Consider the following 23,586-nt stretch of genomic DNA (forward strand, 5'->3'; position numbering starts at 1 on the left):
ATATGTACACCACTCAATTTAAAATGAATCAAGCTGGTCATTGCTCACAATAGAGTACTAGAGGACAGTGCAGCAGACACAGCTGGCAGTAGCAGACCAAATGCAGGTGCACTGAGGTACCAGAGGGGGTGCTACTGAGTGAGGAGATTGGGAATACAATAACCAGTGAAACCCTCCCTCCCTGGACCACATTACAGACAATTATCCATAGACCTATAGGACTCTGGGCCATTGTCAGCACTTTGCAGTTGCATCTACATTCCACTAATCTATGCACCTCTTTTCTTATAAATTTACCGTTCTGGTCTTAAGCAATTACCCACTTCTGATGAGCATCTCTGTAATAACAAATCGTGGTATGGGTCCCATTTTTTGAGTGAACGTTTCGTAAGGCTTGCAAATGCTCCGCCTACCTCCTCGGACCGGGGAGGCATGTCCGTCAAAGCTTCTTGTGCTGCGTCAACTTCAGGGAGAGAGGGAGAGAAAGAGAGAGAGAGAGCAGAGAAAGACAGGGAAAGTCGGAGAAAGGAAGGGAGGAACAGGTTAATACACAGTGTGCATCTCTCATTACCGTACCAAACACAGCTGGTACACACACTGTGGGGTTGAGGGAAATGTACTGAGTACAGTTATCCACAGTACAACCTGCGGCTGTGGCGCTCTCTAATCAATTCACAGAACAAAACTTTCGCTAAAATATACACTGTATTAATTAAAGATTTAATAAACAATTTAAGAATTAAATATGCAACAACAAATATGCATAAATTGAAAAAAAAATCAGATATAGCTGCCGGCACACGTGTAGCAACGAGGGCATTTCGTAGAATATTCGGCTTTATTTATGGTGAAATCTACACTATTCATGAACGTTAGTGTGAACTTGCATTATCCTACTTATTTTGTAACGTTTGCTGTACACCCTGGCATATTTCGAAATAGATATCAGTCGCTACATGCGCCACTGTGCTCAGGAACTACTCCTGGTGAGACGCAGGAGGAGCTCGGCCAGGAGTCACCTCACAGTGCCAGGAAACCCCAAGTGGTGCAAGCCCCAACCCCGCACAAAGCTTCGGAGCTGCGGCGGGTTAGGAGGCCTCCAGCGAGGAAGAAAAGCAGGTGGCTCCAGTTTGACGAAGACGAAGACCGACTCTGTACTGGAAGCAACAGCCAAGGGTGAGGTCGACAGGCATTTCCAGACAATGACCACTATATCATTGTTCGCCTAGCAGCAGAAAGTTTTGGCTTGGGGGGAAAAGAGAGCAGTGAGAGTCCTTTACAGGATGTTATGACAACATTCCATCAAGGCAGACATGGATGATCTGACAAGTCACTATATCTTCTGTCCTGGGGGGCAGGTGGATCCTGAAGGGCTTGGAGGACCTGATCGCGTGAGCTCTTTAAGCCAGTGAAATCCAGATACCCGGTGCTGAAGAGGTGGAAGATTGTCGGCAAGTTTTGCATTGCCATTGGCATGACTTCAGCCGAAGATTATCGGCAAGTTTCACTTTGTCATTGGCACGACCCCAATCACCATCCATCACGAAGAAGCCAGCGAAGAGACTGGGCAAGGCGCTCAACTTCAGCCTGAAAGATACAACAGCAATACGGACAAATAACCAGGAGCTAGAGGCCTGGCTGGTCGCTGTAGAGAAGTCAGGTCCACCTGGAAACTTTAAGGCCTAGATTTACCGACATGGGATTCAAGCCCACTGTACCTGAAGAGGGGTACCTTTGAGCTCATCCTCAGCTGTTGTCCAATTTGCCCTGGGTGAGGGGCACTACCGCTGGCATCATGACCAAGTCCTAAAGACCACAGCAGATACCATCTGTAGTGGGACCACCCACTGCAAGCACCTCCGCACAGCGAAGAAAGCCATCTCATTCGCCAGGGCTGCAGAGTTGATCTAGTGAGACAGCTTAAGTTCCCAGAATACATTGCAGCTACATCACTGCAGCCAGACATTGTCCTGCTATCCAAAACCTCCAATCAGGTCATCCTCTCGGAGCACAACATCCCTTGGGAAGACCATATCGAGGAGGCCAATGAGAGAAAGAGGGGAAAGTACGCTGAGCTGGAGGAACAGTGCCAGAGCAACAGGTGGCAAAGGGAGATGCGAACCCACTGAAGTGGGGTGAAGGGGGTCACAGGGCAGTCCCTCCGTAGGGCCTACAGCCCCCTGGACTTGACCGAGGCTGGCAGGCAGATAGTCTGTTGGTAAAGAAGGCAGGAGAACGTGCCTCTATGCGACTGTGGATCAAGAGCAGGCGAAGGGCGTGGGCGAAGGCCTGAAAACAAGCCGAGGCCTGATTACCCTTGGCTGGGTCACCTGGGCGAGGGCATCTGATGTTAAAAGACCCAAAACACCTAATGATTCCAGGGTACACCACTGAGTGTGTGTCCAAGTGTATTCTTCCAAAAAACTAAAAATAAATAAATAAATAAAAGAAAAAAGACTTTCATATTTGCTGTAAACAAACTTATATAACTTTTTTAGGAGGGAATAATGAACTTGGGAGGAGTAATACAGACAGATGCACAAACAGGTAAAATCCTGCCATCCGCTATGCCTCCACAGAACAACATTAATCCTGATTTTCAATTTGGGCAGCACCGGTACAAGTCTTGCCCTGGTGTGCGCATATAATGAAAGGCGGGCGTGGCCCCTGTGATCGTGGCCCTCAGGGAGGCACAGAGCTCTCTCCTCTCCTTTCCAATGCCTCAGCGAGCTGTCCAAAAATCAGTCATCATTTTCAATTTTCTGCTCTGTCCCAAAGGAAATCTCCCCCTGGTGCCAGACACACTGGTTAGGGAAACTATTGGAAAAGTGTAAATGAATGCCAATTTTATGGTACGGTAACCCCACAATCTTGTCTTGATTTTGGACAGACCCAGCACACATTTATGTGCAACTCATTTCCATGTAATGCTTACTTTTTTCACCAGCTGTAATAAACAAAAACTATGTATCGTATAAATAGGAGTAACTCCTTATGCTACTACTATGGTAATGCCTGGATTGGTTGACCAGTCAGTCCATAACTTTGACTGGTCAACCAAAGTTCATATCTCTGAAATTGTACTAGAATTACCGATCATTCAATTTCTGAAAAATATTACCGATATTATTAAGGTACAAAAAACAGGGACTACTTAGACCGCATGACACAATGTTCGATACAACATCATGACCTGAAAATGGCCATACCCATAAATCTAAGCAGCATTTTAGCTCAGCTGTTTAGAACATTGTGTACAGGCTGCACATAATGCTCTTACAGTTTTTCAGCTGGTACTCGATGGCCGCCTTCAGGTTAAAGGCCTCTATCAGCGCAGTTTCATGCAGGACCAGAGTGTTCCCCACACTTCGAACATCAATGCCTTCCGTCGTCATGCCAACACTGAGCTCTGAGGTAAAAGAAGAAAAAAAATATAAACACACACTGACATGGTTTTCACCATTTTCCAGCTGTTTTTGGAGACAACCTGTAATTATCAAAACTAAAAAAGTAAGGCTACTTCAGAAACATGAATTTTAAAAAGTAAGGCTACTTCAGAAGCATGCATTCACACTCAGAGAATATGATGGTAAATGGTAAATGGACTGCATTTATATAGCGCTTTTATCTATATATTGATATATCCAAAGTGCTTTACAATTGATGCCTCTCATTCACCCATTCACACACACACTCACACACCAACGGCGAAAGGCTGCCATGCAAGGCCCCAATCAGCTCGTTGGGAGCAATTAGGAGTTAGGTGTCTTGCTCAGGGACACTTTGACACTCCCAGGGCGGGGGATCGAACCGGCAACCCTCCGACTGCCAGACAACCGCTCTTACTTCCTGAGCTATATGATAATTTGACTGGTTCAGAGGGGAACCGTGAAACAAACGTTTTTTGAGGATTAAATTTAAATTTAGGGGATACAGACAAAGCAATTCACAAAAAACCATAATCCAGTTGTTTGTGTATTTTTTTGTCAGACCGACATTTTTAAAACTGTACCTAGCACAAAGGTAAACTGTACTTTCTTTCACGTTTCACATGGATTTATCGCCGCAGATGGCGTTACACATAACAGGAAGGTGACTCGGCATTAAACCAGGTCAGTGTGGATTCCTTCGGCACACTTGGACTTGGAGACGGGCTGAGGCGGATTAGGCCACTCGGTCTGCCGGTGTGCAGGCCTCCTTCGCAGCGCTCTCTCACCGGGGTGCTCCCTGATCCCGCGCTCGATTATGTCCCCGATGTACTTCAGGGCCGGGGCGTACTGCTTCATGCTGTAGTAGCAGAGGGCCACGTTGTACGACAGATCTGCAACGAGAAAGAGGGCGGGTTCCCGCTTGCTCTGCTCCAGGCCCGAATGTCACGGTCACGCCCGCTGTTTTTAGAACGCGCCTCGCCGCAGGCCTGCGGGTCATAAGCTCCCTTCTCTTTCTCCAAAACCACACAGAACCAAATTGCTACCCCAGCTGTTGCCATAGTTACAAATGTTTCACTTGATGGATTTTGCAGGAGAACTATTCAGACCCATTCTTCAAATGGCAGACTCAGCCAGGGCTGGTCCAGGAGGGACTCTATTACTGATGATAAAACTACAGAACAGACACAACTTCCTGTCCCAGTTCTTTTCTTTTTTTTTTGCCATTTTCTCCCATTTTCTCGTTATACCAATTCCCTGTGTGTATCACAGTCCTGGTCGATGCGCTATCCTCTGTCATTCTGGGGAGGGTGTAGACTACCACTTGCCTCCTCCGATACATGTGGAGTCACCAACCGCTTCTTTTCACCTGACAGCGAGGAGTTTCACTGGGAGAGCGTAACGCACGCAGAGCTTTTCATGCTATCTCCCCAGGATCCCCTCCCAGCTGAACAGGCGCCCCGACCAACCCGTAGGAGTTGCTAATGCAACGAGCAGTACTCATACCCTCACCGGCCAATTGTGTTCGTAAGAACATCTGACCAAGCCTGAAGTACCGCTGCCGGGGACTGAACCCGGGTCTCTGCGGTGGTAGGCGAGTGCTTATACCTCTACACTACCCAGACGACCCATCCCAGTTCTTTTCAAAAGAGCTTAAACCTCTCAGTTTTCCTTTTTTGGGCCTTAATCTGACAGTAGCAGTCACCTGTAGGCCTGTAGCATTACTGCAGCATCCTCCATGAATTTGGGAGCGTGCTCACCACCGCACGTGTCCCCCAAAGTTGCCAGTTGTTTTTGTTACATTATGTACCAGCTGAACTTCCTGCACCATGGGGCTGCACAATTTGGCACAAGCAGAGTGAGTGACTTTTTCACCAGGCAGGGGACACCTTACCGACTGAAACCCTCCCTCACTCAAATCCAGACACTGAATCCCTCCCCCTATCGGAGAATGTTTTTGGCCGCAAGAGATGCTGGAATTCAGTCAGTCAAAAGGCATTACATTACGTTACAGGCATTCGGCAGATGCTCTCATCCAGAGCGACATACACAACTTTTAAAAAAGGCCTTCAGGATGGCTTACCTGGACGGTAGCCCAGCACCTGCAAGGAGGTGATGAACTTCTTGCAAGCCTCCTCATACTCTCCCTCTTTGTAGAGCAAGCAGCCCAGATCCACCTCGTAGTCTGGGTCGTCCTGCGGCAGCTGCTCCACCAGACTCTAACACACAAAAACAACTTTTTAATACCTACTGCATGCATGCATGCACATGCATATATGAACGTGTGCACGCACAAGCACACACACACACACACACACACACACACACCTTTTCTCGCTCTGTCACACATTCTTGCTCTCACATTCAAACACATAATCAGTTTTATCACATATTGTTTCCTCTCACACACACTTTTCTGTTTATACCTTTCTTCCCTTTCTCTCACTTTCAACCTTTCATCTGCTCCCCCTGCCACATCTATTTACTTAACTCATCTGTCACCCCTTTCACTCTCACTTTCTCTCCCTCTCCTCACTTGTCTCTCTCCCTCTGTGTTCTTTCCATTCTCTCCCTCTCTCATCCTTTTCTTTCCGACTTCATTCTATCATCCTCTAACCTTCCCTCTCTGACCTTTGCCTCTCAGTGTACATCTTTAAAATTCAGTGCTTGTCCTCAGTGAAGGTTACACATTTTCAGCACAGTAGCACCGCATATGATGTTCAGGCATGCTAAATATCCTCTGCAGTTCATAACAGAAAGGGGAAAAAAAACTCCTTGTTATTATTTTATTTTTTTTACCTTGGCCCCAGACAAGTCTTCCTCTCCGTATTTAATGGCAGCCTGCAGTTTTATCATCTGTTAGGGAAAAACCAAACACCACTCCGACTCAGAACGTCTATTATGAAACTCGGTTTGGATAAAAATAGCAGATAACACAAGATGACTTTCCGTTTAGTCAAAGCGAAGTTTTCTCCATCTACTCTACCAGATGAAAATGAGCAGGATACATTCTAGCTGAAAGCATTTTGGAAGAGTGCTGATTGCTTTTTAGCCCCGTGAAAACTCGCCGGTTCAGGATGTTATTTGAAAACGTACTATTTATTCTTATTATGTTGAAAACCTTGACCAACATTAATCATGCTTTTTATACTTGTCGCAGTAAATCACCACAGACACGGAACACATGTGAATGAGCTACAATATAAACTGTGTATGTGTATTTGAGTATCCAATCAAATAATTTCTAACTTTGAATAATTTCAACTCATCCAATGAAGCAATTCATATTCATAAGAACCCCAATTGGTAGTCACTATATACAGTGAGGTGTTAAATTAGTCAAATCAGATTGAACCTGGGACAGTCAGGATCATGAAAATCATCCAAAGGTAGATCACTGGATTCCACGCGAGCAAGCCAGACTGGTTTGAGCAAAACAGACTGGCACCATCGCATAATATGACAGGAGGGCGTTTCAGTTCACCTTCATTCATGTTCACATTCATTTTTTCTTGAACCATCAGAAGGGCAGGGATAGATTTTATTTAAGGATGAGATGCCATGGTTAACAGTCAGTGGTCAAGCAGACTACTTTAATCATGCTAATTCAATTTAAAAGCAAATAAAAAAATTGTGGACAACTGTCTGGAAGCACTGTAAAGGTTAAAATTACAGGACTGTCTTTTCTGTAAAGCACCTTGTGTTACGCTATAAGGAAACAAGACCCAGGGCAAGCATTTCTTGTTTTTGGATGTGCCAGACCTTTTTAAAATAGTTTTATACATGGGCCATTGACTTGTTAGGCACTTGGCACATCCAACAACCAAAACACACCAACCAAATCCTTTCTTCTGGGAGCTCATCCTGTAAATATTTACATATATTTCCAGATAACTTAAAGCTGTCTGCAGCTGAATTTCCTATATTTTGCCCACATAAGGCTTTGTGAGACAAACTCCGTGAGTCCGTGAGAAAAGTTTATAACTTCAGACATCAACACCGGGCATCCAAAAAAACTTCACAAAATGTGAAATTTGGTGCTTCCACGTGGCTCATCCTGTTAAAACAATGGTTTTCAAACTCAGTCCTGGGGAGCCACCGTGTATTCTGGTTTTAGTTATAGCCAATATGCTGATGAGGTTGATGAAGATGTGTTTAAGTTGAAACATTATTTTGTACTTTTACTTACTTCCACAGGTTTGGTTCATTTCCATTTGCTCTGTTGCTGATCTTCATTTTTCATAAATAGTTTAATTTCAGTGACGTCAGTGAACAGCTGACCACACTTTGAGAAATGAAGACTCCAGTGATTCACCGGCCAGTCTATAACTGAATCCATTTTAAAATGTAACTTCTTTCAAAAGGAATCATTTGCCATACAGAACATTACAGAACATAAATACATTAGTTGATCTGACTGATTAAAAGTCCTTGGAACGTGCATGTGGAATATTCATTCTACATGGCATACAGAGCCATTTCCAACATACTGTGACCTTAAAAGGGTAACTCATCTTTCAGTAGACATTAAGTGTCTAATTAATAACAATGTCTAATTAATAACAATTAAAGGCTCACTGACAGCTAGCAATAATGGTTGGAAATAAAAGCAGCATACACGGTGGGTCCCCAGGCTTGAGTTTGAAATCCCTGTGGTAAGGCTGTTCTAATGCATGAACGAGCCCAACAGTCAGGTTTCAAATCCAGCTGTGGCCAGCAGCCCCACAGGGCGATTCCCGTCACTCTAGAGTCGCTCAAGTACAGAAGAGTTTCAGTCAGCCAATATTACAGCATCTCTTCTCCCATTGGTCGATGAGATGCCTGCAAATCCACCTGTTGAGCTGTGCATGAAGTGCTGTCTGACTCATGTCTGTGTCGAGGCCAACTTGTGAACTATGTTGTGAAAAACAATGGCAGCTGACGTTAAGTGCTTTGGAGGAGAGCACATGCCTGTTTGAGACAAAGTGCTTACCTTGGTGTGGCTGTTGGGGTTGTCCAGGAGAAAGGTGGCCTTCATGGCCTCAGGGAATGCACAAGCCCCATACAGTGACTGGGCATAGTACAGTTTGTACTCCTCCACCTCTGGGTGCAGCTGGGTCAGTTGCTCGTAGCACTCAGCTGCGTTGATGTAGTCCTGCATATGGTAGTAGCAGTAGCCCAGGAGGGACAGTGCTGCCCTAGACTGTACACAATAGGCAGTGATTGGTGAGCAAACACAGTGATGGGGTACTATTGGTCAGCAGAGATCTGGGACAGTCTGTCTGTATGGAGCCCTAGGTCTGTCCTCTGACTAAATGAGTTCTGTTCTCTGGATAAAATGACCACCTTCATGTGACCTGTCACATTGGCCAAAGAAAAGACAGAGGGCCATTGAAAAAGCACCTAGCTGAGAAAACAATTTATTTTTCAGTTCTGTGGGCTGGCTTCACACTCCAAGAAACAACAAGAGACGGGCCTGCTGGAATCTGATATTCTACCTGAACTGTGATTCAGAGGGAAATTTCAAGTGGATTTCATAGGAGGACAAGTGAAAGAAGTGAATAAGAGATCTGTTGGAATAAAAAGCTGGTTTTGGCCAAATGGAATGAAGCTTGAACTCTAATATTGTTGTCAGTTTAGGTCACCTGATGGTGCTGGGACAGAGGGCTGTATTGTGAAGATTACAATTAAGCCAGGGTTGGTGTACTGCCTTTCCAGTGGATGACTAGTTGGCTAAAAACACAACATCCATAACCAGTAGGCTACTTCAAATCATTCCTTCTGGCTCGTTTTCCTCACTTGGGTCGTTGCTCCAGAACAAACATTTTATTGTGGTGGGGGTAGGTTAGTTAGCTAGGGGAATGGCTATTTAAGTAACGTTAGCTAATAGGCTACGTCCTATCTGAAACAGACCTAACCATAAGCTGTTCAAATACACCGTGCACTCATGCACACACAGCAGCGACCATTTAACACACATGACACGGTAAGGTAAGTAACATTAAGCTGGTCAAAACAACATAACTAAAGCTGAAAAAAAATTACGCGGACTTACTTTGAGCTGTTTTTGAAGTTCATTACTGAGAACGTGGATAGCCTCTCCGTAACGCCCATCTTTGATCTGAAAGACAAAGATTAGCTAATAGTTAATGCCAATAGTTAAGCAATGTGCTTTATTGTCGAGCATTCAATTGGCTAGCAAGCTAGACATATACCTTACGTTAGCAAATGCTAGCTTAATTTAATAACGTTCATTAACGTAGCTAACGTTTTCTTGTGATATGCGAGAATGAGTTTTCAACGCAACCCTTTAGAGACGTGCCTGATATCGTTTTAGTTGTCTAGCTAACAACCGCTTGTAAAGTAGTTAGCTAGCCTCAAACAAATAAACAAGACTTGTTAAATAGCCTAAACCAAATAAATAGGTTGCAGCTCGGGTCTCTAGCTAACTAGCTACAAGTGCAACAAGACTCAATAAATATTATCGACAGCAATCATACCAAGCCAACGTTAGATAGCAAACATTACCGACCATTTTGTATATTGTAGCCGTGTATTCGCCATCCTTAATCGTAATTAACGTCATGATTCGTCCGCAAAATAAAACAGGTTAAAGAAAATGCACGGACAGAATATGCTGATTAAAACTGTACTTTAAAGGTAGCTTTATTTCCAGCCTCAGCTACTGCTGTTTTCATCCCCCACTGCTTACTGTGAGTTACCAGGCAACCGAACCGGAAAAGGAAGCGAGCTGGCCAAGCCAGAGGGTTCGAACCTGAGACAGTGATCCTAGTCTCTGTTCGAATCGATGGTTCAGACACAGAACAATGGTTTATAACCACATAACTTTATGTTTCTAAGTCATTTTATCATTGGATATAGGCATCTTGCATTGATGCTAGGTCCCCACAATTTGTGGCCAAAAAGTACCGTTACAGAGCATCTCTGTCCTTTACGACTGATTTAGGAACAAAGATTAATACGGCCCATTTATACCCCTGCTGTTCAGTACGAAATTGTGAGTGCAGTAGTCTACCGAAGGTTTTGCAATACTTAAGAAAATATATGTACAGTTTATAAATGTTTAATCCCACGTTAAATTTTTAGAATCTTAAGTAGATTTTGATGATAATAATAATAATACATTAACTTGCTGTTACCGCAACTATGTTAATCTTTTATTTTGGAAACGATTAGGCCTTTTATAAATACAATATTACAAAAGATATTTTGGACTGCTACTGCAGAAGTGTACTGTTTTTTGTCAAGTTTCAAAATAAAATATCATAGCGTTTTCACAGCTTTGTTAAAATTATGTATGAGATGCTGACACACATCAGATTGTTTAGACATACATGAAATTAACTTGGTTTTAGCACATGCCAGCAATGACCTCAAGCTTGAAGACTCCTAGAATAAAAGTGGCTAAAGCCAAAATAGTTATACAATTTCTTTAAAGCCTGACTTTTAATAAACTCTGCAAGACCTCAAAACTGAAATTGGCCAGATTAAGTTTTGTATGAAAGGCCTAGGAGGGAATGCTTTGGATACACAGCTTTAGTGGTTAAACCTGGATGATGACCACAGTGCACATGTGTTAGCCATTAATGGCTGTTTCAACGTGGCACTGGAATACGGAGAGAAACTCTATTCAACAGAAAAGCATAGGCTAAGCCATTTAAATCACACTAATCTGTGAGAGGATAAGATGTCTGTTTGTGGTTCTTCACAGATGAAACCAGGGAAATTCATCAAAACAGACTCAGTTGATGTGAAGCGCACATATGAAAGTTGAGGTTGTCCGTCATTCTTCCTGGAACGTGTAATCCTTCACATTAGTAGCAACATTAATGTGGCCAGGTAGGTCTGTTAAGTCTGCAAGGTGAGGCAGCTCTTTAGTGTATTTCCATTTCTCTTGATGTGCATCCAGTCAGACAACACCATCAATGTTTATTTGGAGAAGCATTCACCCAACTTGGTCTGGAAGAACCAACAACAAACGGCACACTGAACCACACCCCTCCCGCACCCATTTGCAGGAATCAGCATTTATTTTGAGAACCCATGTCAATTTCAGACACAGTACTAATTTGGATTTTGGAAATGTGATACTATTTCTATTCAGTGATTGCATGACCTTTTCATTTAATTGGAAATTGACATATATGAAAGATTGTTTGAAAAGTCTGTATTGGCTTTAATTAAGGATGCACAGTTACTTAAACCACAAACAAGAAAATATATACAGCTATAAGTTTATTTAAAAATTGGTGTACACCTATATGGTATCACATAGTTACTGCTGAAACCTTCAACTAATTTCAATTTTTTTGTGAAAAAACATCAAAGAAATATTGTATTTCATTATTTGAAAATTGAGTGTCATACTGTATCTGAGTATTTGTGAAAGATCCCCTATAGATTTATTAGGATAAGCACACACAAATTCAACAGATTTATAAATAGTTGATATGGCACACCAAGCATTTTTCAAGGTTTTAAATTGTAGTGTCATACAAAGTGCCTTTTAGGACATTTTCACTCTCCATAGCTTCTAAAACAGTAAGCAAACCAAACACCACAAAGCCACAGACTTGAAAAATGAAATCAAACCAAGTAGACTTCTTTTTTTCAACAAGAGTACTTCTTGATCCATGAACTTGTGTTCCTCAGAACCTTCCCTCCAACCAGAATTATTTTAGGGAAATTTAAAGATAAATTAATGAGATATGAGGTTGGGCCAGGACATGGGATATAAGCATGGGTGATGTATGCACGCAGCAAGGGTAAATGTAAACTCCCACCTCTTCCAGAACTCTAAAGGACCTGTAGAACTTGGAGGCTTGCCTGTAATTCAAACCACATTTGACTCACCCCACTAAGGAGAGTAAGCATACAAATGAACAGAATGTATCCTGTGTGTTTATAAGATGCACTGCATCTGTGGGTGGGTGTGTATGTGAATAATGTTATTTCATGCACAAAATGTTATGTGTGAGTGTGTGTGTGTGGAAGAGCATACATGAAGCACACAATGTCACATCAGAGGGTATTTCTGTGTGTGTGTGTGTGTGTGTGTTGAAAAATTCTCCACTGACAAACTGTGTGTGCATGTCTGTACATGTGTGGGTCTGTGTATATGAAGAATATCATTTTGTGCATGTGAGAAAGCATGTGCTTACATGTGTGTGTGAGTGTCTGCGTGTGAGAGTGTGTGTGTCAGTGTATATGTGTGTGTGTGTGTGTGTGTGTATATACTGTATATATGTGTGGGTGTGTTGAAGCATGCTCCACTGACAAACTGCTGCTCTTTCTGATTGGTGGATTGGAGGTGAAAGCAGCCTTGCTTTAGAATTCAGAGGCACAGTCAAGTAATAAGCTCAAGCCTTCCTCATCAACAACCAGGTGAGTATGCACCCATACCTGCTGTTTAAAATGCCATGATGTTTTGAATTATACGCTTTTAAGCTTTACTCATGCATGATTTAAAGAATGTTTAAAAGACGTAATTTCATCGTGTTTCTGAAAAGAATGCAGAAAGGATATGTTTTTATTGGTGCCTGAGTTCCTCAGCAATGCTATACATGCAGGAGAAATATGTGCAGTTCTGTAACTATATGTACAGTAGTCAGTTTGCTGCAGGACCCTTTTCTATTTTGCATATGTTTTGGTAGTTTTGGTCAGCGCTTCTTTTACTATGGAATTCTACTGCAGTTATGCAATTTACACAACATGAACTTAGTTTTCTTTTGATACTGTTCATTTTCTTACATATGTGAGCCTGGGGTGTGTATGCACATTATCAATGATTTCGGCTATGGTATTTTCAATATTTTATTTTATTTGACAGAAAAGCAATGCTGCACATGTTTTTGGACATCATTTGTTTAATATTAGGTGTAGGATAAAGATGAAAAACTGATACATGTATTTGTTATTATAAAGTCGGTCTGTAGCCTTGCAGGGTCCCATACTCTATATTAAAGCTAAGAAACTTACAGACATCTAGGGGTTGTTTTCTTTGAAATATGAAAGAGCTTGGTTGGATGTAGGCTACCTACTTTAGCATTTATTTCCCATTAAAGGGAAAGTGGGTAGTGAAAGGGTAAATGTCTACCAATAATGACTTTCCCAGTGATGTGGTTTGGAATGTTTATTGACCTTTTTTTCCAGAGTACTAAAAACTGATTTAAAATGAGTCAGAAGTGAACTTTAAAAGGCAATTATGAGGATTGTCTGTACCACAATCCTGACTGCTTTTTAAGTTTTCCCAAACACATTCAGACACAAGACTGAATGTGAAGTCTTAAATTTAGCAGATGAAACCCATTGGGGTAAATGTGAAGCATACAAACATACCCATACACACATGCATGGAGAAACATATACACACAGAAGGTGATTTTACTTTAGACATTCACCTGCATGTTTGAACAAATTCCACTTCATGCAGACTCTCAGCTCTTCAAAAGAAAATGAACGGAAATGAAAACTGAGACTGGATCAATGCCAAATGGCACCATTTTGTATGGTAAATACCATAAAGTTTTGATTGAAAGGTGAAAATAATACACTTTTTTTTAGATCTGTCACGAATGAAAACCTCTTTTAAAAATGATTTTTCCATCAACTAATGAAAAAATAATTTTAGAGACGGCCGTTAATGCAAAAATAAAATCAATGGCATAAACTTGACAGGCAATCGCATTACAGTTCAATTAAATAGGGCTGATCATTAATGTATAAATTAATAGCTTTCAGAATTCCCATTGAATAGGAACATACACAGTTGTCCATCCATCCATTATCTACCCACTTATCCTGGGCAGGGTTACGGGGGGTGCTGGAGCCTATCCCAGCGTGCATTGGGTGAGAGGCAGGAATACACCCTGGACAGCCTGCCAATTTATCCCAGGGCACACACACTATTCACTCACCATTCACTCACACACTCATACCTATGGGCAAATTAGAGTCTCCAATTAGCCTACCTGCATGTCTTTGAACTGTGGGAGGAAGCCGGAATACCCGGAGGAAACCCATGCAGACACGGGGAGAACATGCAAACTCCACACAGAAAGGCCCAATCCGAGATCTTCTTGCTGTGAGGTGACAGTGCTACCCACTGCACCACCGTCCTGCCCCATACACAATTGTGATTTGTGTTAAGAATCAAAAAGCCTGACCCCTGCTGGTGAGATGAGGTACAGCAGAAGCCCGAGGAGAAGCTGACCCATGCAAACATGTGTGTATATGTAAAAACATTAAGTATTAGAAAATGTACAGGCTGACTTATTGGCACCAATGTTTCATAGATCGCATAATTTACTGAAAAATTGCATGAATTGTAAAATATTGTCTGCAATCTATATGTACATAGAGTATGAAAAAATATAACCAATGTCTGCAGTCTATGCTAAATATATACATACAGTGTGGAAATATATATACACACACACACGCGCGCACAGACACACAGTCAGGTCTAGAAGTATAGGCACTCTTGATAACCTAAAAGAAAATCTCACAAAATAACAAAAAATAAAGAACACAGGATATGAGCTATGCCATATGCTCAAAAAAGGGAATGTTACAATATTGTATTCTTTTCATTTCAAATCACTGTGGTCTTCAATTCAAACCACTCATTTTTGACTGGGATCAATCTGAAGACTGAAATGGCCATATAAAACAGTAATTTTGTGGCCAGTTGACCATTTCTAGGTTGATTTTGATGTATGCATGAGATCAGGGCCTTGAGAACGACCCATTTGCTGGCAGGTTTTGGCTCCCTGGGGGTGAGGGGTTGAATATTTGCTTTCTGGCCAAAATATCTTGGTCGTGGTGGGTTTGGCATAGGAAGAAGGAGGCTTATGTTGAAGGATGTTATACCTACAGTGAAATATAGTGACAGATCTCTATTTTATGGGGCTGTTTTGCATCTACAGGTTCCAGAGCTCTTGTTAAGGTCAATGAAAGCATGAGCTGAAGTAAAAAACAAGTGAGAGACTTTGGCCAAAAACTTGGTATCCCCTTTAGCCACAAATGCATCTTTCTGTGAGCCAATGATCCAAAGTATACCTCAAAAATCAAGAAATGGTTACCGGCCGCAAAATTACTGTTTTGCAACAGTCAGACTTTGTGGTTTGAACTCAAGAGGGTCATCCACAAACACAGACTGTAGGATCTTGAAAGATTCTGGATGAAGGAATGGTTAAAGTCTCTCACCCAATATGCTTGCTAATCTTATGAAATGCTACAAAACACCACTCAGTAGCTTTGTCCTTGCAAAGGGAGGGTACACAAAGAATTGAAAACAGGGGTGCCAATAGTTTTGAGATCTTTTTGGGGAAAAATACTTTGTAATTGCCTGTAAAAAATCTTTTTCACTCAACAATTGTATTAGTACAAAAAATATAATTTCCCAATTTTTGAGCACACAATTTCTAATTTTTTTTTCAATTTTCTAATTTTCTCTGTTGTTTATATTATACAGCTTTTGTTTGTCATCCTTATCAGTATTTCAATAATTCTGGACCTGACAACACACACAAAAGCGTGCACACAGACACACACATGTACACACACACACACACACACACAATCCATACAGACAGAAAGAGAGAGGGTATATTTTTTGTTTTGCAGGACGAGTGCCGTTCGGGGTCCACTATGAGTTTCAGACTCAGTGTGCTGGTATTGGCGGTCGCCGTGGTGACAGTGTGGGCTCAGAGGAAACGCCCGACCCAGAACGAGTGGAACTACCGGGATGGCTGTGAGCGGCTCCGTCTCTTACTCGCACCAGACAGGGAAACATACTGTGTTCACCCCACCTGGGGAGGACTCGCACATCAGCTGCACAAATAGCTGCTCAGCCCACCTTAGCAGGTTGTCACAGCTGCATAGAGGATTTAGCAGTGGTAGAGTTATAATGGCAGCGCAACAGAACTACTGCCCGCATGCCACAATGGCAAAGAAAGAAAATTGAATTCAAATTTCTTAAATTTAATTTAACTTGAGTTTCATGAGGTCATATTGTCCATGACTCCATATTAAGTTTATATTGACTTGCTTTGAGCAAATCAATGTGCCCTCATCCTTCCATTGGAAAACAACTAGGTCCAGTTTGACATTTGACTAGACGCTCCACGGCATCATTGACTTATCGGACTCCATGTTCATGGCATCACACAAGCTGCTGTCATCTGAGGCTGAGGGCACATTTCTCTGCTTTTCATCTTGGGCTCAAAAGCACAGCCTTTGGGGGTTGTTCCCCCAGCCATCATCCCACAGTTCTGTTTAACCATAATGTCCGGTAGATTCTGCACTCGTTGACATATTTTATGTCGATTTATAAATATTTTAACAGCTACACTTTCTTCCTGAAACCCAGCTGAGAAGGTCAGCATGCGGGGAGTGGCCAACCTCACCCAGGTCCTGGACAACTGGAGGTTTGACATCCTGACTGAGATGAAGAACCTGCTGCAGAATGATCACCAGTCTGTCCTCCCAGACTACCACAGGTACAGTAACACTAACAGAGTGACACATTAGCATAGGTACAGTAACACTAACACAGTGACACTACCACAGGTACAGTAACATTAACACAGTGACACTACCACAGGTACAGTAACACTAACGCAGTGACACTACCACAGGTACAGTAACACTAACGCAGTGACACTACCACAGGTACAGTAACATTAACACAGTGACACTACCACAGGTACAGTAACATTAACACAGTGACACTACCACAGGTACAGTAACATTAACACAGTGACACTACCACAGGTACAGTAACACTAACAGAGTGACACATTAGCATAGGTACAGTAACACTAACACAGTGACACTACCACAGGTACAGTAACACTAATACAGTGACACTACCACAGGTACAGTAACACTAACAGAGTGACACTACCACAGGTACAGTAACACTAACACAGTGACACTACCACAGGTACAGTAACATTAACACAGTGACACTACCACAGGTACAGTAACACTAACAGAGTGACACTACCACAGGTACAGTAACACTAATGCAGTGACACTTTATTTATTTAGCCCAGTCATTTACATTAACATTTTCAATTAATTTCCACATGAATGACAGCTGAAAACTGTTCTTGAGTCCCTACATAAATAGACTTACTGTGGTCTATCTATTCTGTGAGTCAACCAGTATTAGTGTATAGAAGTAATTAATGAATTGAGGTAATTGGTGGAAAAAACCTTGAGTCGTTTGCCTGTACTTTCCACGGTACAAAGACATGGCTTTCCTTGACTAGACTTACAGTGCATTGTATATCACAGGAGTAGAGTAAGAAGCTGTGTCAGGTACCCCTCAGTTGTCCCATCAATTGCCCCTCTCACACCCCACTTCTGCCCTTGTTGTTGAGTGAAGCTCTCTGATGTCAGCTGTAGTATTCCTTCCACTCAAAGCACATGGCGGGCCTGGGTTTGAGGCTATGCAGTGTGGGTCACACCCTTTAGTGATGGACACTAAAGCTCACAAACCTGCCTTCAAATGGAATGCCCCATCGCAAAACCACAGAAGGAAAACAGCTGGTGTTTTCACAAAGGAAAACAGGAAACACTTCCATCTTTGTGGTTCGGAGGCCAGTGATTTCATTCCCTCAAAATGCTAGGACAACTTAGACAAAATTATCACTGGTAATTCTATGCCAAAGAATTCTCTCATTCGTTTTGCTATTTCTCTCTCTTGCTCAAATTGCATTAAAATCTGTTTTAAAGTCTGATTTATTTTGCATCTATGTCTTTATCTAGGATCCAACCCCTGTCCGAGGCATTGGATGATCTCTATAAGGAGTTCAATGCCCTGAAGGCGCATCTGGGGGACCTGGGCGAGAAAGTCGTGGCCGTCGAGACCTTCATCGACGAGCTGAAGACGGAGAGAGCCGCAAGCGCCACTCCCGTTCGGAGGAGGATCGTCAAGAAGAAAGCCCCGGCCTCTGAGGCCTAAAGGCCGACCACCGATCCCCGTCCACCGACAGTGCTGGCACTTCCTTAAGAGAAAAAAAAGTGGTGATTGATTCGTGCATCTCCTGTTCTGTAAGCTTTGTTTGCGTATCCCCATAGCAACAGTCTGAACGCGTTGAAATCTTTTTTTCCCTTTCTTGCGGTTTCTCATTACAGTCAATATTCAAACTATTGGTAGCCCATGTACAGAATCCAGTGTCCCGATAAAATATCGAGCAGCAACGAAAACCCGCATGTTCAAACGTAAAACTGAAATAAGTCTTAAAAGTGGATAACATATGGACAAATGCTGTAACCAATAGGTTACCATGCTACACCCATTTGCATTAAAAATCATTTTACTGACCATTTGACTATCATGGGACCCATGGCTGTCGTTTAAAACAACACCGTGATATATTATCAATCTTCTATTTTGTTACATTATGCCGGGGAGAATTGAGATGGCTTTGCATTATTTCTCCTTGCACAACGTGGTCATTGTGGTGTAGAAATCTCTCAGCTAAAATATTTCTATCCTGAAATGATGTAAGCTATAAATAAATACAATTATTTTGCACGGACTTACGGTCTTCTGTGTGTGTACAGACTTCATTTGTATATCATACAGTAACAACTTTGATACATCTTGTGACTTCATGCCATTCAGTTGACCAGCAGAGGGAGACATATGTTCACATCACATTTATGGACCACGGGGAGGTTTGACAGTTTGGACATGACAGTTTGTTTGCAGTGGGGGCGCTGAAGAGCTGAAAATAATTTGGGAGTAATGCTGACTGGCATGAATATATCTCAGGGGTTCTCTTAAAAAAGGAAAGAACAGTGGCTGCTGGGTGACTCATCAAGTTGAGGCACTGTTCCAGTGCATGGATGAGCCCCAAGAGGTCTGGTATAGAATCCAGACCAAGCCTGCAAATCCACCTTTTCAGCTAGTCATGAAATACCTTCCTCTGACTCTTGTTCTTGAGAGCCAAATTTACAAGCTGTGATGTCATACGTGACGGCTGACATCACATGCTTTGGAGGAGAACCCATGCTTGACTTCCGCCCTCCTGAATGAACAAGGCAGTTGTGATGAGCGTTGAAGTGGAATTATAATTGGGCATTCCAAATTGGAGTGAAATGGGGAGGAAAAAGCCTTAAAATCAAATGAGCAGATGGAAATGATTCAAAATAATGAGCACACTGCATGAATCGTGATGGAAAATGGCTCCCCTAGCAACACCTGCAGCAGCACCAAAAGAGAGTTAGTTATTTATACATTTGGAGCTGTGGTCATGGGTGGCACGAGGGTGACAGCAAATAGCACTGAATCCTGACCACAGGCCTTTCTGTGTGGCATTTACATGTTCTCCCTGTGTCCGCGTGGGTTTCTGCCGAGTACTCCGGTTTTCTCCCACATGGACATAGAAATGCAGTGGGCTAATTGGAGACACTAAATTGCCCATAGGTGTGAATGTGTGAGTGAATGGTATGTGGGCCCAGCGATGGATTAGCCTCCTGCGCATTCCTGCCTCTCGCCCACTGCGTGCTGGCGGTGGTCATGACAAAACTGCAATTGGCATCACTTTTATTTCTTTAAAATAACTCTGGGTTGGGTTCTCCTGAGGTTGTTACAGTTGAGTTTATAAATACCCGTGTGTAGTCCAGTGGTCCTGTAAACAACCTCATCCTGTAAACCTGCCATTTGGGCCCTGTAATAGAGTTAAAAGAGATTATGTTCTCATTCACTCTAGTTCTACCAAACGAGTGGCTGCTGAATTGTCTTTGGTTAATGGGAAGCTCGCCAGTTCCAGACAGACGTGGAGCTTATTTAGTGGGCAGAACTTTATGTTATTTTGAATGCTCCATCTGTTGATCCAGAAGTTCACGCTGAACAGTTTGTTGTGCTTCACCGCACTCCTCAGGAGATGTTTTGTGGGTGTGTCATGGGGGCAGGAATATTGGCTTTGCTAGGCTGATGGTGATGTAATGTTTTTCATTGAGTTAAAGCAGGGCTGCCCAATCCTGTTCCTGAAGATCTACAGTCCCGTAGGTTTTCAGTCCCACCCTAACAAAGCACTCCTCAATCAACAGCCAGAGATCTCATTGAACTGAACTTCAAATTAGGGTTGAAATTTAAATCTGCTGGATGGTGGCTCTTCAGGAACAGGCGTGGGCAGCCCTGAGTTAAAATATCTAATTGGCCACAAATTCACCCTCTCAGTCATCATACTTGCAATGCTCTGCATCTCGATGTTCAACTGAGGCCTGTATCTGTTTTAAAATGTTCCCATAACTTGGTTATCTCGAATATGCCTATGAAAGAGGACTCTGTGTCAAATCTGGCCAGAATGACTTGGATGTCTTCAATATCTACCCTTAACCTTGATTTAGAAATAAAGCAAAGTGTTAGTTTTCCCTCATTTGACACACTTTGACAGTCTAAGCGGTCACCAGTGTTAACTGCATGCCCTCTGCAAGTACAGTATGTCTTGCGGTTGCATATTTTAAAGACAGACATTTCATTTAAAGTATTTATTTGCTCAACACTCTTCTCTTCGGGGAAGTTTAAAATTTATCCTGCATAATATTCACATATATAGGATTCTCTATGTTGCTTATATTTTCATTTGCATATAAAATATAAATTCAGTATATGACATTACACACACACACATACACCCACACACTTAAATTATTTCACCAGACATACAAATGTATTCATTTATTGGCATGCTAGACAGGCTTAAAACTCTCATTGTTCAAATAAATAGTTTTTTTTTTTCTTTTAAAAGAAAGATAAGTTATATCCCTGAAATAGCAGTGAGCCAAACCTACATTATGAGTAAATCAAACAGAAAAATCATGGAAGCACATCACCCAAATAACCTAAAAGAATTAAGGGTTCTACTGGGACAGCAAATCAGAACACTCAGGGGTCCCCACAATAGGTTTTGGAGGACCCGGGACAGGCCTTCTATTACTCTACTCACGATTAGGGTGGATACACAGAAGTTTCCTGGCACATCAACAAAGGAAAATCTTAAGAGCTAAATCTCGTAATCCTCCAATGAGGGTTCCAAACCGAGACAGGACGGGCAAACAGAAAAAGTGTGCGGAACTGTCAGGCTTGCATCACATTGCATCACTGCAAGTTTTAGAAATGCATAATTTAAACTCCTTCTTTTTTATTTTTTTGGCGGAAACGAGAGTGTGTGATAACGCTTGTCCTTTCTGAGTTCACAATAATGAATGAGTCCTAATTAGCATTTCTGAGTTGGCCACGGAAAGCACCACCATTGTTGATCATTTTTTTTGTACTTTCATCTATTGCTTTATCTGCCAATCACATCTTCCCAAACAAGGAAAGTGAATAAAATGAATGCAACACAGCTATAATTGTGTTCTGTTCTCTAGCACATGCACACAATACACAGTACCAAACAGTTTACTTTCAAACGGAACATGGTGCTTGGAATGGAATGGAGTCTTGTGCACCAATGACAGTGAGAATTGTAATGCATGGAACCCTGTGACACCCCAGGGGCAGCAGTACACATTACTGTACATGCAAGATCAATATTTTAAGAGGCAGAACAGCCATATACTCTTTTTTATTGAATTGAAAGACATTTTCTCAGAATTATTCAGCATCTTATAATTTCACACATTTTCATGGGTCTTACAAGTTGTTCCTACTTTTATTTCAATAGTATGCACAGAATAACAGTTCACCTGTTTTGAGCTGCTTTTCAAAGCAAGGTGTGCCAGTGGTTGACCTACTGCATCTTATTATTTGAGCCAACAGATGTATTCTAACAGGTGCAAACATCATTCATATGAAGCCTGGCAGAGGTCGGGTACTTCAGAGAAGTCTTCATCCCCCCCAGCTTTGATCATGTCCAAACAGGAAACATAGGTGCCAGGCCCTTCGTTTGAAGAGAACAGTCCTCCCTGCTTGAAATGCAAACTAGCCTTTCTTATGGCCCGGCTGCTCCTAGCCCTGTTTGATAAACATTGGGGAAATAAGGCTGTGGTTTAGTATCATGAAGGTGGTAATATATGGACTGAGCGGTCAAAGTCCAACTTGTACTGAATTTTATGTGTAATAAAAATGTCTCACATATTTTTTTCTCAATAAGTTAGTAGTGCTGGGCATTTGTTAAAATGAAAGGGATCATTCACTTTTATGCAGTTTTCTGATAATATTTCAGTTTTACTTTTCCAAAGTTTTCCAAAGGCATGCAAGTTAGGCTGCTAACAGGGAATTAACAGGGCATCACCGTTGAAGATCTGTCAGACATGCATGCTCAGTCAACCTACCCTGCATAAATAAAGGTTAGTAAAAAAGAATTATAATAGTACATGTTTTAGATTAGCTCGGACAGTACTGGTGTGTGATATTTGATATATTTTGTGATGTTTCTGATCACAAGCTGGCTTTACCATGGCAGGTATAGGGCATTCTTGGGATTGTCTAAAACAAGAAACTACACTTCAAGTAACTCCAAAGCAGCTTATATAGTAAAAGAAGCCCCTGGACTTCAGACCAGAGTGTGGTACACTGAAATCCCTGGCTGGTCATTGCTGTTACATTCTCATCATTTGGGCGAATTCGACAGGCAATCTCAGCATCCTGAGCAGCAACTAGGATATACCACCTGAAACACTAACCTCTGCTGTCTCCTGCCATAGATCTATACCCATATTCATGAACTTCCTCAGAGAATACTGATCTAGGATCAGCGCATCCTGACTCTGAGCAAAAAGGCACAGTTGATCCCAGATCAGCACTACTACCCTGAGATACTTTTGGACCTTAAATTGTTTACATTTAGTGATGGCAGAATGAGGCTGTCATTAAACCCAAAGAATATGCAGAGCCAATAGAATTAATGACACACTGACTTCAGCCAATCATTTTGCTTGTCCTATGGAGAGAAAAATGTTTTGATTGATCCAAACGAGTTCAGGCTAATGTGGCTCATTGGGGCTCCACCCATTCTTGGGTTCATGAAAGCTCACTCTTCCACTCACTGGCCAAAAAACATTTAATAGTACCTCAGTTTTATATTTGTTTACCACATTATTTTTAAACATTTTTTAAATTTGCGAAGTGAACTACGCATTCTTAATTCCTTGTCACAACTATTCCACAAGTTAACCCCAGATATACATCTAT

The 23,586-nt window shown here is 42.1% G+C and overlaps 2 protein-coding genes across 6 annotated transcripts in view; one reads left to right on the forward strand and one right to left on the reverse strand.

The window, feature by feature from the left end:
* The window catches only part of flr (fleer), a 19,773-nt gene extending 9,622 nt beyond the window's left edge, over positions 1-10,151 (reverse strand). For both annotated transcript variants that reach the window (XM_035399337.1, XM_035399338.1), the window contains exons 1-8: positions 9,940-10,151; positions 9,463-9,528; positions 8,401-8,610; positions 6,228-6,284; positions 5,512-5,647; positions 4,217-4,321; positions 3,281-3,409; positions 414-463 (exon numbers count right to left, since the gene is read on the reverse strand). In XM_035399337.1, coding sequence (XP_035255228.1) covers positions 414-463; positions 3,281-3,409; positions 4,217-4,321; positions 5,512-5,647; positions 6,228-6,284; positions 8,401-8,610; positions 9,463-9,528; positions 9,940-9,993 — 807 coding nt within the window. In that variant the 5' untranslated portion in view covers positions 9,994-10,151. The remainder of the gene's footprint in view (positions 1-413; positions 464-3,280; positions 3,410-4,216; positions 4,322-5,511; positions 5,648-6,227; positions 6,285-8,400; positions 8,611-9,462; positions 9,529-9,939) is intronic.
* Positions 10,152-11,143: 992 nt separating this feature from the next.
* si:ch211-76l23.4 lies at positions 11,144-18,982 on the forward strand. Of its 4 annotated transcripts, XM_035397348.1 has the most exons (6): positions 11,144-11,267; positions 12,221-12,294; positions 12,739-12,812; positions 16,056-16,182; positions 16,801-16,930; positions 18,207-18,982. In XM_035397348.1, the coding sequence occupies exons 4-6, from the start codon at positions 16,080-16,082 to the stop codon at positions 18,400-18,402; spliced, it is 429 nt and encodes a 142-aa protein (XP_035253239.1). In that variant the 5' UTR covers positions 11,144-11,267; positions 12,221-12,294; positions 12,739-12,812; positions 16,056-16,079; the 3' UTR covers positions 18,403-18,982. The 4 variants fall into 4 exon arrangements, with proteins under 4 accessions (XP_035253239.1, XP_035253240.1, XP_035253238.1 ...); XM_035397349.1 differs by lacking the exon at positions 12,221-12,294; XM_035397347.1 differs by lacking the exons at positions 11,144-11,267; positions 12,221-12,294 and having other exon boundaries at positions 12,670-12,812.
* The last annotated feature ends 4,604 nt before the right edge of the window (positions 18,983-23,586 follow it).

The sequence above is a fragment of the Anguilla anguilla genome, chromosome 17 (genome assembly GCF_013347855.1).
Source record: "Anguilla anguilla isolate fAngAng1 chromosome 17, fAngAng1.pri, whole genome shotgun sequence".
In the NCBI taxonomy this organism is placed as follows: domain Eukaryota; kingdom Metazoa; phylum Chordata; class Actinopteri; order Anguilliformes; family Anguillidae; genus Anguilla; species Anguilla anguilla.